A 14,772-nucleotide genomic window follows, 5' to 3' on the forward strand; every position below is an offset into this window, starting at 1 on the left:
TTCTTGCAAGGTATTTTGTAGATGACATTCGTTTTATTTGTTGTCTGTACAGGGTCTTTTAAGTTCATTAGCTGCTGTTTTAGTGTGTTGGTGGGTTTGTGGGCTACCCTGATGCCAAGGGGTCCGAGTAGTCTGGCAGTCATTTCCGAAATGTCTTTGATGTAGGGGAGAGTGGTTATGGTTTCTGGGCCTGTTTTGTCTGACATCACCAACCCAAGGAAACCTAACCAGATAAATAGAAAGCGGGACATAACACCAGCGCTTCGTCGGAGGCTCACTGATGTTATTACCTAAAATGGTGACGAAACATCTGGGAACAAACCTTCCAGCTCAGCTTACATCTGGAACAAAATAAAGACCCACTCTTCTGTGGACCGAGAGGAGGAGAGCGCTGTGTTGGAGGTGGAAGGAAGACGTCGGATTGGCTGTGCACCCTTGCAACCGGTGGATCTTAATGTTGGCTTCGGCCTAACGCTGGTTCAGGGGAGCAGCCAACCTGCAACGATGGCTGCGGCAAGTGCTCATGCCCCAGGTCAGGGGGTCCGGAACACCATCTGTGTCTCCGTGAAGAAGGTGGATGAAGGTGCACCTGTGGACCGCATCTTCTTCGTGAAGAGGGTCCTGTTGGACTGTTGTGGGTTCGCTGCTGCGGACATTTACTGCCTGCAGGATTTCCCCGGAGGAGGTTTTTAACGACGTAACCTTCAGGACTGCCAAGCTTTCCGAACGCTTCCTGGAGGTTTTCAAGGAGAAAGGAGGTGAGGGCCCCCTCTGTGTATTGACCGCTGTCCCGCTGTTTGTGATGCCAGCGCAGAGGAGCCGTATGGTGACTGTACACATGTACAACCCGCATGTGCCAGCAGTCGATGTCCTGACCTTCCTTGGAAGGTACGTGAAGGTTGAAGGGGACCTAACCGACATCATGGACCCCTTTGGCATCTGGACCAGTAAGAGGCAGGTCAAGGTGACGCTGAGGATCGGCGCGGATGGGAACATTGTACACCCACCGTCCAGCTTCGCGATCGGCGGGAGCAAGGGCTACCTGACCTATGCAGGGCAACCTAAAGTCTGCCATGCCTGTGGTAGGTCAGGTCACGTGGCAGCCGACTGCAAAGCCACCATCTGCAGGAACTGCAGGGAGGAGGGACACCTTGCAAAGGAATGCCCACAAGAAAAAAGCTGCAACCGTTGAGGGGGAGCGGGCCACCTCTATAGGGCATTCCCGCGGCGGGGGACCCCCTACGCCCAGGTCGCCGGCAGGGGCAATGCGGGGCCAGCCCCCTCCCCCCCCAACCCCCCGGAGGAGAGGAAGGCACCAGGGCCCTGCAGGGACCCCACTAATGTGCAGGACGGCCAGGTCGTGCAGGAGGGCGCAGCCCCGCAGGATGGGCCCGAGGCCAGCAAAGCACCCCTCCAGGCTCCACTCCCCGCCCCCGACAACCCGGAGTTGATGGAGGCAGCGACAGGCGACCCAGGGGAGTGGACGACGGTCCGGCAAGCGAGGAGGAAGGTGCGTTGGCGGGCCCAGGAACCGCCACCATCAGGCGGGAAGAGGCAGCTACAGGGGGGCTAGAAGAACTCCTCTGACGAGGGAGATTTGGAGGGGGCCCGCCCAAAGCAGAAGTTAAAGATCTCAAGGGAGAAGGAAAGCAGCACCCCGCTTCCAGGTGACGGGAGGCATCCTGAGGCTCCCTCCGACACCCAGCCACGCGCCGCTGGGGCCCTGCAGGGCCCCCCGGAACTTCCAGGCAGGAAGGAGGAAACAGCGCGTCCCCAGCCTGACCCAGAGCCAGACTCTCCTGCCTCCGTACCCCCGACGGGGGGATGCCACCCGGAAGGCAGCACGGACGGTTTCCTCAGCCAGGAGAGCGTCCAGCAGTAAGCCCGGGCAATGGGCATGAAGGGACAGATGGAGGGGCTGGACCTTGGACTTGGGAAAGTCACTGCGGTCACTGCCCACAATGGGGTACGAGTTGCGAGCATTAATGTGCGCAGTGTTAAGTCAACCGCGAGATGTGTATCCACGTTGGCCTACCTGACCACCATCAGGGCGGACCGCCTGTTTCTGCAGGAGCGCAGGATACCGCACCTCAGCTGGTACGGGAAATGGTCCGGTGCCTGGACCTGTGGGCCTTTGATCTGGTCGGGGGGTAACGACTGTTGCTCCTCGGTCCTGGCTATTCTGCTGCGGGGGTGTGACTTCACCGTCTCTCAAGTTCAGGAGGTGGTGGGTGGACACCTCCTAGTGGCTGATGTCACCTACAGGAACACTCCCCCGAGGCTGATCAACGTGTCCGCCCCAGCGGTACGGAATGAGCGGTTGGCCGTCCTGCAGCAGCTTCCACCCCTGCTGGCTACGTCCAGGCCGGTCATCCTAGGCAGAGACTTCAACTGCATCATCAATGCAGATGGAAGATCCGGCGTGGGGACAGCGGGTGGGGGGAGTCAACTGGACGTCACGTCCAGATTCCTGATGGGCACGGTGAAGGACGCCAAGCTGCTCGACATCTTCAGCACTCCTGCGGACGGAGCGCAGCGGAGGTACACCTGGTCGCGGCCAGACGGGTCTATTCGCTCAAGGATAGACTTCCTGTTTGTGTCACGGGCGTTCTCGGTCAGGTCCACCGGCATCGAGCCGGTGTTCTTCTCTGACTACTGCCTCCTGCTAGCTGACTGTCACTTACAGGACGACCAGCTGGCCGGCAAGGGGACGTGGAAGCTCAACACGACTCTGTTGACCCCAGAGAACGTCGAGGAGCTTAAGAGGGAGTACGCCGGTTGGAGAACCGTGAAACCCCTCTTTGAGTCTCCGGGCGACTGGTGGGAGACGGTGAAGGAGAACATCAAGAGGTTCTTTGTCCTCAAGGGTGTTCGGAAGGCGAGAGAGAGGTGGGGAAAGCTGTCACAACTCCAGAAAAGGGTGCAGAACCTGCTCCTTCTGCAGTTGGTGGGGGTCGATGTCACGGAGGACCTCCGCGAGGTGAGGGGCCAGCAAGCCTCGCTCTTCGCCGCGGAGGCCTCCAGGATAATCTTCCGGTCCAGGGTCCGCTCCGTGGAGCAGGATGAGATGTGCTCGCGCTTCTTCTTTCAGAAGGTGCACAAAGAGAGCTCTGTGCTTAGCCGGCTGAAGGAGGACGACGGCTCGGTGACGTCGTCTCGGCCCGACATTTTGAGGATCAGCAGATCCTTCTATGCCGAACTGTACGACACGAAGCCCACGGACAGCACGGCCTCCGAGTCGTTCCTGTCGTCTATCACGGAGGTCTTAGACGACGGCACGAGGGAGTGGCTGGACCGGCCGATATCCCTGGACGAGCTGACCAGAGCCCTCAAGTCCTTGGAGAGGAATAGGACTCCCGGGAGCGACGGCTTACTGGTCAAGCTGTATTCCGCTCTGTGGGACCTGGTCGGCCAGGACCTGCTGGAGGTGTACGATAGTGCGCTTCGGGCAGGGGAAATGTGCAAGTCCATGAGGAAGGGCATCATCACCCTCAATTACAAGAGGAAGGGGGAGAGGGAAGAAATTAAGAATTGGCGTCCCATTTCACTGTTGAACGTGGACTACAAAATCCTGGCCAAGGTCATAGCCAACCGGGTCAGGTCTGTCCTGGAGTCGGTGATTCACCCTGACCAAACCTGTGCTGTGCCGGGCAGGAAGATCGCTGAGAGCCTCGCGCTCATCAGGGATACGATCGCCTACGTACAGGACAGGCGGGTGGACACCTGCCTCGTCAGCCTGGACCAGGAGAAGGCCTTCGACAGGGTCTCTCATGCTTACATGAGGGACGTCCTCTCCAAATTGGGGTTTGGGGAGGGCATCCGCAATTGGATCCGGCTGCTCTACACCAACATCGTTGGTGCAGTCTCGATCAACGGGTGGGAATCAACGGGTGGGAATCGGACAGTTTTCCCGTCAGATCTGGAGTCAGGCAGGGCTGCCCGCTCTCTCCCGCCTTGGTCGTGTGCTGTGTGCAGCCCTTCGCCGCATCCATCAGGAAGGACGTGAGACTGAAGGGCGTGACTATCCCAGGCAGCGGAGGCCTTCAGGTCAAGACCTCCCTGTACATGGACAATGTCGCCGTCTTCTGCACTGATCGTCGGTCAACGAGTAGGCTGTTGGACATCTGCGGCCAGTTTGAACTGGCCTCGGGTGCCAAAGTCAACAGGGGTAAGAACGAGGTCATGTTCTTCGGGGACTGGGACGACCGCTCAGGACAGACTACCTGAAGGTGCTGGGTGTTTGGTTTGGTGGAGCTGGGGCGTGCACTAAAACTTGGGAGGAGCGTATCACCAAACTGAAGCAGAAGCTGGGCAGGTGGACGCTCCAGTCCCTCTCCATCGCGGGTAAGAACCTGGTTGTCAGGTGCGGGGGGCTTTCAGTACTGTTGTATGTGGCACAGGCCTGGCCTATTCCCTGCGGTCACCCAGACCATCTTCCACTTCATTTGGGGGTCGAGGATGGACTGGGTCCACAGGGACACCATGTACAAAGACCTGGAAAATGGGGGAAAGGGCATACCGAATGCCACCCTCACCCTGACGGCTACCTTTGTGTGCGGCTGCATCAAGCTGGGCGTAGATCCTCAGTTTGCAAACACCAAGTGTCACTACTTACTGAGGTTCTACTTGTCCCCGGTGTTGCGAAGGATGGGCCTGGCCTCCTTGTCGCAGAACGCTCCAAGTAGTTGGACCGTTCCGTACCACCTGTCCTTTGTGGAGAAATTTTTGAAAGGAAACACCTTTGACCACAAGGCCGTCAGGCAGTGGTCAGCACGTAGTATCCTCGAGACCCTTCGGGAAAAGGAGAGGGTGGATCCCGTCGTGTGGTTCCCCACGCAGACTGCCAAAGTCGTTTGGCAGAATGCCTCATCGCCAGAACTTTCAAACAAGCACAAGGACATTGCTTGGTTGGCGGTGAGAGGGGCTCTGCCAGTGAGATCCTTTATGCATGCCCGGAATCTCTGCGCCTTCGCACGCTGCCCTCGAGGTGGCTGCGGGGGCGACGAGACTGTCGATCACCTCCTTCTGGAGTGTGCCTATGCGCAGGAGGTCTGGAGAGGGATGCAGTGGTATTTGTCGAGGTTCGTCCCGAGCAGCTCCGTGACGCGGGACTCCGTGCTCTATGGGCTGTTTCCCGGGGCGCACACCGAGACTGACATCAACTGCGCCTGGAGGACCATCAATGCGCTGAAAGACGCTCTTTGGTCTGCCGCAACTTGCTGGTCTGCCAGCTGAAAGAACGGACCCCGACTGAATGTTGCAGACTGGCGCACTCCAAGGTCCAGGACTACATGCTGAGGGACGCACTAAAGCTTGGGGCAGCCGCCACCAAGGCGCGGTGGGGAAAGACCACGGTATGAAACCCCTTGTCCAGAATAGAAAAAAGGGCCCTATCTGGTAACTGGGCCCAGCTGGCGCCTTCCCAACTGGTCAGGGGGCCAACTGGGACTGTGCGGGGTGACGACTGCCGGGGTATTTTATTTGCTTTGTTTTTTTTCTTCTTTGTTTTTTTTTCCTTTAGTTGGTGTATGTACCCCCTGGGTAACCTGGAGCGGCTTGCATGACTGGGTAGGTGTATAAATATGTTTTATTTTTTGTACATCTTATGAATAAAGTATATTTTTTCAAATAAAAAAAGTGACGAAACATCTGAAAACGAATCTTCCAGCTCAGCGAGCAAACTCACATCCAGTATGTAAATGTGTTAAGTTGCATTTCATACATATATCAATAACTTGCATTCACACAGCAGTGTCAATGTACTAAGATGTTACAGATGTCGAATTTTTTAATAAATTCACTTTGAGAAGCTTGAACAGACAGTTGGAGGTGTGACAACAAGGTTCTGATCGAAGAGGTAAAATTAAAAGGAGTGTCTTAAAGGAGGACGAGGTAAAAAGTGGGGTAGTTTGTGAAGGGGGTTTCAGAGCTTGGTGCCTCAGCATGCATAATGACCAATGGTAAAGTGAAAATTTAGGATTACAAGAGGTCAGAATTGAAAGAACAAAAATGAGAACTTTAAAAACTGCAAAACAGGAGCCAATTAGATGTTTTGAAGTTTTTAAAGTTCTCATTTTTGTTCTTTCAACTCTGGCCTCTTGTAATCAGAAATTTTTGTTCCTTTAGCATTGGTCATTTACCAAGGATGCAAGGCTTTATACCAGCATATGTCCTCCTGGAGTCTGTCACTATCTCACAACATAGGTAAGATTGCCCACAGAAGGGTTTTGAGGAAGGGTCACCAGACCAGAAACATTAACTCTGTTTTTTTCCTTCAGTTGCTGCCAGACCTGCTGTTTTTGTTCCTGATTTACAGCATCTGCAGTTCTTTCGGTTTTTATTATAGATAAGACTGGATCTACTACTAGCATTCACATGTCAATGAAAGCTACCTTACTTGAATAACATACTGCATGGAAAGATTCTGATCTATACCTTACTCTGGTTAGTGGCAGCACTTCTTGGACAGTGCAATTGAAGGGTAAATTACATAAGAAAGTCGAGGGTATCCAATTTTGTCATATCTAACACAATTCCTTACCTTTCAGTTTTAGCAGGAGGATAGGAATCTTATCATTTGAGCTTTCTGCAACTTCAGCTGCCAAGTTAAAAATCTGGGAATTCACTTCTTCACCCAAATGATCCGTGGCTACAGGCCTGCTCATTTAATACAAAATAGGAGAAATACCTTGTTCAATGCAAAATGCAATACAAGTGTTCACAGCATAGCAATATTCTCACAATTTAAAAGAACAATTCTGTCTGCAAAGAACTGAAAAGTTCATTACACATCACATGAACTACAAGGAAAGATGGCTCCAGGTGGAACTCTCACCAAAAAACACATTTCACACACTCCATGAAGAACACCTGGAATTGACTGTGGTCAATTTAGGCAATATATTCTGGTAAAGGTCATAGATTTGATATTTTGGATAAGAGATGGAGGAGGGCATGAATAGTGATTTTTTAAAATGTAAAAACATTAAGTGACGATGACCAGGATTATATACCTCATAAGGCTAGTGGAAGCAGAGACAGCTATTGGCTCATGAAGTTAGCTATAAAGAGCCCGCAAGAATTTGCAGGGTCAGAGGAACCTATCATGCATTTTAAATTGACATCCAGTATGATATTGAATGCCACTAAACATTCTCCAAGCACTCCACTTATGTGAAAGCATCACTGATTGATCCATCTAAAGCAAAAAGCAACTTCCCAGGTAATTCATATTTTGCAGGACGTCTGTGGCTATGAATCCTTGCAATGTTCACCAGTCTCAAAAGGCACCATCCAATCAGAGCTCCTCTTTTTTCAATGTCTTGAGTATGCAAATGACTCTATATGTGTCCTGCCAGCTATGCCACAGATAATTTGGTGGAACCCTTTTAGCTGTTACCTTTAGCTCAGTATGTAAATTATCTTCTCCGAATCAAAAAGTACTGAGTTCAAGGTGGAATCTATGAGTCAGAGTCACAGAGTTCACAGCATGGAAACCTACACTTCATTCTGACTTGTGCATTCCAGACACACATTCTAAATTAACATAATCCCATTTGCCAGCATTTGGGCCATATAACTCTACACACTTCCTGTTCATGTATCCATGCAGATGTCTCTTAATTGTATTTCTACCAGTCACCACCATTTCTTCTGGCAGCTCAATCCATACATGGACCACCATCTGCATTAAAAAGGTTACTCCTTATATCCCCTTTATTCATATAAAACATTGTCAACAGTAGTAAGTAACCACAGCACGATGACAAGGGGCCATTTTTGGCTGAGATATTACAGTGACACATCATGCGCCTGTTCAGGAAAATGTCCTAAAACACTACTTTAAAGACAAGCAGGGGCGATTCTCCCAGTAACTTAGCTAACAATAATTCCTCAATCAACATGACAAAAAAATTTACTGACTTTTATCTCATTGTTGAGATTGTTCATAACAAAAAAAATAGGCAGGATATGATGCCGACAATCAAAGCGGAAACAGAAGGTCACAGGCTCAAGCTTTCCTTACAAACCTTGAGCACAACATCTAGGCTGAGTGTTCCATGCAGGAGTGAGGAGGTTCTGCACCTTCACAGGCATTCCGAATGAGTCATTCAATTCAGGCATCACTTGTCCACTCACTTGGTTGTAAAAGGTCTCACAATACCATATCAAAGAGGAGTAGAGGAATTATTCCCAATGTTTTGGCCAATACTTAACATTCAAATAATCTGCAGTCGCATTGTTGTTTGTCGAACACAGGACATTACTGTAATAAGCATATTGTGAAAGAGAAAGTAACTGGCTCCCTGGTACATACAATGGTCATAGCAATACCAGCCCTCCTTTCCAGCTTGTGCTATCAAGCCATGAATGGGAGATAAGACCTTCCAACTCAAGGCAAAGCATCCTGAGGATATGCAACGTAAAATTACAGAACAGATGTCATTCACTGGTAAACTGGCAGGCGAGCCCAGGTTAGCATTGAGGAATTCAGCCCAGTATGGGGGTCAGCACGTCCCTGTAGGGTGTGTGAGCTCAGTGCAGGGGGAAAATGTGTATCCTTGTGGAGACTGCCCCGTGTGGAATGACTGCAGCCCATGGTTACACAAAGATTACAACGTGAAATTTAAACAATATTCCCTTTTTATATAATTTATACTAAGAATAGTAAAGTTGAACTCGTAATTTATTGCTTTATTTTCCTACATTGTACGTGAGATTTTATGTTTAAGTTCTTTTGTGCCGAGGATGGCACCAGGAACGTCGAATTTGTACACTTTTCACGGTACTCCTGTACTTGAGTTGGCGTGTCAATAAACCGAATTCTCATGTAGTATGGCGCGGAAGGCCAATCGGCCCATCAAACCTATGCTACCTCTTTAGATAGAACAAGCTGGCCAGGCCAGTCACACAATTTTCTTGGCCTCGCAAACCGGTTTCTTCCACAAGCAGGAGCTTATCCGGTTCCCGTCATCTGAAAGCCGAGGCTTGAATCTGCGTCCACCATCAGTGCAAGTGTTCAATCTTTGGAAAAAGTAGGGGAATTGTTTTCTGTCAGTATCTGAGACTGCGGGGGTGGAGGGCCGCTCTCGGGGAAAACATTCCGGCGATGAAGAACCTCAGGAAACCCCCTTCGATTCCTACCTAGAGTCCAGGCCGCAGACCACCGGCTCATCCCCTCCGTCCATCGTCCTCTCCAGGCCACAGCCTCCCTGCGCCCGGTTTCCAAGGCAACGCCAGAAACCACGGCTTCACATCAGTACATTCGATACACCATTTACCATCCTCTCCTGCACCTACAACCAAAAGTGTAAGAAAAGAAGCAGAGCATAAATTATATTATCTTTAATGCGGGCTAAAGGAGGATAAATTACGCCGGTGTCTCTCTCTCCTCTCGAAACAAAAGCTGAGCTCCTGACGAATCGGCGGAGTGTAGTCTTAAATCATTTTGTATCAGAGATAATGGGAACTGCAGACCCTGGAGAATTTGAAGATAATAAAATGTGAGGCTGGATGAACACAGCAGGCCAAGCAGCATCTCAGGAGCACAAAAGCTGACGTTTCGGGCCTAGACCCTTCATCAGAGATGGGGATGGGGAGAGGGAACTGGAATAAATAGGGAGAGAGGGGGAGGCGGACCGAAGATGGAGAGTAAAGAAGATAGGTGGAGAGAGTATAGGTGGGGAGGTAGGGAGGGGATAGGTCAGTCTGGGGAAGACAGACAGGTCAAGGAGGTGGGATGAGGTTAGTAGGTAGATGGGGGTGCGGCTTGGGGTGGGAGGAAGGGATGGGTGAGAGGAAGAACCGGTTAGGGAGGCAGAGACAGGTTGGACTGGTTTTGGGATGCAGTGGGTGGGGGGGGAAGAGCTGGGCTGGTTGTGTGGTGCAGTGGGGGGAGGGGATGAACTGGGCTGGCTTAGGGATGCAGTGGGGGAAGGGGAGATTTTGAAACTGGTGAAGTCCACATTGATACCATTGGGCTGCAGGGTTCCCAGGCGGAATATGAGTTGCTGTTCCTGCAACCTTCGGGTGGCATCATTGTGGCAGTGCAGGAGGCCCATGATGGACATGTCATCAAGAGAATGGGAGGGGGAGTGGAAATGGTTTGCGACTGGGAGGTGCAGTTGTTTGTTGCGAACTGAGCGGAGGTGTTCTGCAAAGCGGTCCCCAAGCCTCCGCTTGGTTTCCCCAATGTAGAGGAAGCCGCACCGGGTACAGTGGATGCAGTATACCACATTGGCAGATGTGCAGGTGAACCTCTGCTTAATGTGGAATGTCATCTTGGGGCCTGGGATAGGGGTGAGGGAGGAGGTGTGGGGACAAGTGTAGCATTTCCTGCGGTTGCAGGGGAAGGTGCCGGGTGTGGTGGGGTTGGAGGGCAGTGTGGAGCGAACAAGGGAGTCACGGAGAGAGTGATCTCTCCGGAAAGCAGACAGGGGAGGGGATGGAAAAATGTCTTGGGTGGTGGGGTCGGATTGTAAATGGTGGAAGTGTCGGAGGATGATGCGTTGTATCCGGAGGTTGGTAGGGTGGTGTGTGAGAACGAGGGGGATCCTCTTGGGGCGGTTGTGGTGGGGGCGGGGTGTGAGGGATGTGTTGCGGGAAATACGGGAGACGCGGTCAAGGGCGTTCACGATCACCGTGGGGGGAAAGTTGCGGTCCTTAAAGAACTTGGACATCTGGGATGTGCGGGAGTGGAATGTCCTTAAAGAACTTGGACATCTGGGATGTGCGGGAGTGGAGCTGGAGCTGGATGAACACAGCAGGCCAAGCAGCATCTCAGGAGCACAAGAATAATGTGTCACTTGATTTCTGTTAACATGGCACACATCTTGTACACAATGCCCCTATTAATTAAAGATAACAAAGTGTGAAGCTGGATGAACACAGCAGGCCAAGCAGCATCTCAGGAGCACAAAAGCTGACGTTTCGGGCCTAGACCCTTCATCAGAAAAGGGGGAGGTGGACAGTGTTGAAATAAATAGGGAGTGGGGGAGGCGGATAGAAGATGGATTAAGGAGAAGATAGATGGAGAGGAGACACAGGTCAAGAAGGCGGGATGAGGAGGTAGGTAGGAAATGGAGGTGCGGCTTGAGGTGGGAGGAAGAGATGGGTGAGAGGAAGAACAGGTTAGGGAGGCAGAGACGGGTTGGACTCGTTTTGGGATGCAGTGGGGGAAGGGGAGATTTTGAAGCTTGTGAAGTCCACATTGATACCATTGGGCTGCAGGTTTCCCAAGCTGAATATGAGTTGCTGTTTCTGCAACCTTTGGGTGGCATCGTTATGGCACTGCAGGAGGCCCAGGATGGACGTATCATCTGAGGAATGCAAGGGGGAATTGAAATGGTTCACAACTGGGAGGTGCAATTGTTTATTGCGAACTGAGCGTAGATGATCTGCAAAGTGGTCCCCAAGCCTCCGCTTGGTTTTTCCGATATAGAGGTAGCCACAACAGGTACAGGGGATACGGTATAGCACATTAGCAGATGTGCAGGTCAACGTCTGCTTGATGGGGAATGTCTTCTTGGGCCAGGGATGCGGGTGTAGGGGCAGGTGTAGCACTCGCTGCGGTTGCATGGAAAAGTGTCGGATGTGGTGGGGCTGGAGGGGAGTGTGGAGCAGACAAAGGAGTCCTGGAGAGAGTGGTCCCTCCAGAAAGCAGACAAGGGTGAGGAGGGAAAAATGTCTTTGGTGGTGGGGTTGGATTGCAGATGATGGAAGAGTCAGAGGATGATACATTGGATCCGGAGGTTCGTGGGGTGGTACGTGAGGATGAGGGATTTCTGTTTTGGTTGTTATTACGGGGAGGGGGTGTGAGGGATGTGTTGCGGGAAATGCAGAAGACATGGTTGAGGGGGTGAAGTTGCGGTTCTTGAAAAATGAGGCCATCTGAGATGTTCGGGAGTGGAATGCCTCATCCTGGGAGCAGATGCGGCGGAGGCGAAGGAACTGGGAATAGGGGATGTCATTTTTGCAGGAAGGTGGGTGGGAGGAGTTGTATTCTAGGTAGCTGTGGGAGTCAGTGGGCTTGAAATGGATATCGGTTTCCAACGGAGAAACCAAGTGGAGGCTTGGGGACTGCTTTGTACAACACCTATGCTCAGTTTGCACTAAACAACTGCACCCCCCCAGTCACGAACCATGTCAATTCTCCCTCCCATTTCTCAGACAACATGTCCATCCTGGGCCTCCTGCAGTGCCACAACGATACCACCCAAAGGTTGCAGGAGCAGCACCTCATATTCCACTTGGGAACCCTGCAGCCCAATGGTATCAATGTGGACTTCACAATCTTCAAAATCTCACCTCCCCTACCGCATCCCAAAACCAGCCCACCTTGTCCCCCTCTCCCTAACCTGTCCTTCCTCTCACCTCAGGCCACACCCCCATCTCCTAGCTACTAGCCTCAACCCGCCCCCTTGACCTGTCTGTCTTCCCTGCTCTGACCAATCTCCTCCCTACCTAGGTTTCCTCCAGGTGCTCCAGTTTCCTCCCACAGTCCAAAGATGTGCAGGGTAGGTGGATTGGCCATGCTAATTTGCTCATGGTGTTCAGGGGTGTGTGGGTTACAGGGGTCTGGGTGGGATGTTTCAAGGGGCGGTGCGGACTTGTTGGGCCGAAGGGCCTGTTTCCACACTGTGGGGAATCTAAATCTAAATACCTCCCCACCTACACTCACCTTTACCGGCTCCATTCCTGCCTCTTTGACCGGTGTATCTCTTCTCCACCTATCTTCTCTATCCATCTTCTATCCGCCTCCCCCTCTCTCCCTATTTATTTCAGAACCCCCCTTCTGCTCCCCCATTTCTGATGAAGGATCTAGACCCGAAACATCAGTTTTCCTGCTCCTCTGATGCTGCTTGGCCTGTTGTGTTCATCCAGTTCTACACCTTGTTAACTCAGATTCTCCAGCATCTGCAGTTCCTACTATCTCTGTAACAAGGTGTGGAGTGGGGTGAACACAGCAGGCTCGGCAGCATCAGAGGAACAGGAAAGCTGCTGTTTCGGGTCTGGACTTTTCTTCAGAAAATCCCTTGTTGTGTCAACTTGCTCTCCAAGAATTGGCAATCCCAATGAGATATTATGGTCCAAGGGTGATTATTGGAAAGATCAGCTGTTTGAAGTGATTGTTGATTAATTTCCCACAGAATTATTAAAGTTTGTGGAATCATTGACTGAGATTGCACTGGAGGAGACTATTTAGCCTGTCTTCGTATCATAGAGCTGTTCAATCCCTTGATCTTGTTAGACCTCCTCAGCTATTCATCCAATTCACAATTTTTAATTTCCCATTTGGAGTAATGCCCCTCCCCCACCCTGATCCCAGCTATATAAACTACAATACTTCATTTCAAACAACTTTATAAAATGTGTAATCTGTGTTTTTGCAGTAGACCCTCAGAATGAGGCAATACTTTTCTCATGGCAAGGACTCATGCATGCTGCAGCTTGAAATTTAGGTAGTGCTGAAACTGTTGAGATAGTTAATGTATCTAAGGTCAGGCAAACGTTATAAGTGACAGCATCAGATGGACTTAATGTCATGTGATAATTTTATATTGAAGTTCGAATAACTACGGTACTTTAATTAGTCGAAAAGTTAATCTGCTTGAGCCCTGACTATACAAATGTTCCTGAAAGAATTGTAATGTATTTAGTTACCCTGTGATAAATCTTCTGCACCTTCTCAGTAGAAATGCAGTCTCGGTATTCATGTGACCAATGTTAACATAATAACTCCAAAGAACACATTAGGAATAATTGAGAATGGGAAAGGGTTGACAGTGTGTCGTACTTCTATTTCTGAATCAGACAGACTGCTGTTTTACACTCCAGTCTAGGGATTTTCAGATTTAATCAAGGGTGATACTGCTAAAGTAGTGCTGAGGGAATACTAAACGGTCATAAGACAGGGTTTAACAAAGAAGATTTACGAAAATTGTGGTTTTGAATAGGGAAATGAAATGACATCTCAAGCAGTTAAAATAAACACACTACAGAAACAAAAAACAAGATGGTGGGGATAAGAGTGGCACTAACTCAACAGTAGTGCAGAGATTCTGGATGTGAGTTTGCTCGCTGAGCTGGAAGGTTAGTTTTCAGACGTTTCGTCACCATTCTAGGTGAAACGTCTGAAAACTAACCTTCCAGTTCTGCGAGCAAACTCACATCCAGAACCTCAACCTGAGCTACAAATCTTCTCAAAACTCGCTAGCAGTGCAGAGAGCCAGCTTGGATAAGGGCTGAGCGGCCTCCATCTGTGGCACTGTGGTTGCCATAATTTGGACATAATGTGATGCCCAATCTTGCTCAACCGAGAAAAAAAACCACGACATTATTTCAAAGAAGAGCCAGTGAATTATATTCAATATCAGCTCCAAAGAAGAGTCATTGAACTCAAAATGTTAATTCTGTTTCTCTCTCCACAGATGCATTTTCTTTGTTTGTTTTAAATAAAGAACAAATCATAGGACATAGCTTAACTAAAAGCAAAATGCTTAAAGTCTGTGATGGAGGCAGAAAATGCTTCAGAAACTCAGCAGGTCTGGCAGCATCCATCAAGTACAATGATTCTTCTTCAGAACATTTTCCCAGCAGGTGCACTGCTGTCCTTTATTTAGCCCCAACAGAAAACCAGATTGTCCAGACATTATCACTTTGCTGCTTGTGGGATCCTGTTGTGCAATTTTTCCCCTGAATGACAACAGCAGGTGTATTTAAAAGTGGTACTTTGTTTGGTATAAATTGTCCTGTACTTGTGAATGATACCAG

General features: G+C 50.3%; 1 protein-coding gene across 5 annotated transcripts in view; it reads right to left on the reverse strand.

Moving 5' to 3' along the window:
- The window catches only part of LOC125454377 (IQ calmodulin-binding motif-containing protein 1-like), a 65,050-nt gene extending 55,478 nt beyond the window's left edge, over positions 1 to 9,572 (reverse strand). The window contains exons 1-3 of one of the 5 annotated variants that reach the window (XM_059647546.1): positions 9,478 to 9,572; positions 9,145 to 9,296; positions 6,542 to 6,657 (exon numbers count right to left, since the gene is read on the reverse strand). In XM_059647546.1, the coding sequence (XP_059503529.1) occupies positions 6,542 to 6,657; positions 9,145 to 9,188 (160 nt within the window). In that variant the 5' untranslated portion in view covers positions 9,189 to 9,296; positions 9,478 to 9,572. Of the gene's footprint in view, positions 1 to 6,541; positions 6,658 to 8,030 lie in introns of all 5 variants that reach the window. The other 4 variants (XM_048535064.2, XM_048535065.2, XM_059647547.1 and 1 more) reach the window with 4 other exon arrangements.
- Positions 9,573 to 14,772: the final 5,200 nt, after the last annotated feature.

Source organism: Stegostoma tigrinum, chromosome 7 (genome assembly GCF_030684315.1).
Source record: "Stegostoma tigrinum isolate sSteTig4 chromosome 7, sSteTig4.hap1, whole genome shotgun sequence".
NCBI lineage: Eukaryota > Metazoa > Chordata > Chondrichthyes > Orectolobiformes > Stegostomatidae > Stegostoma > Stegostoma tigrinum.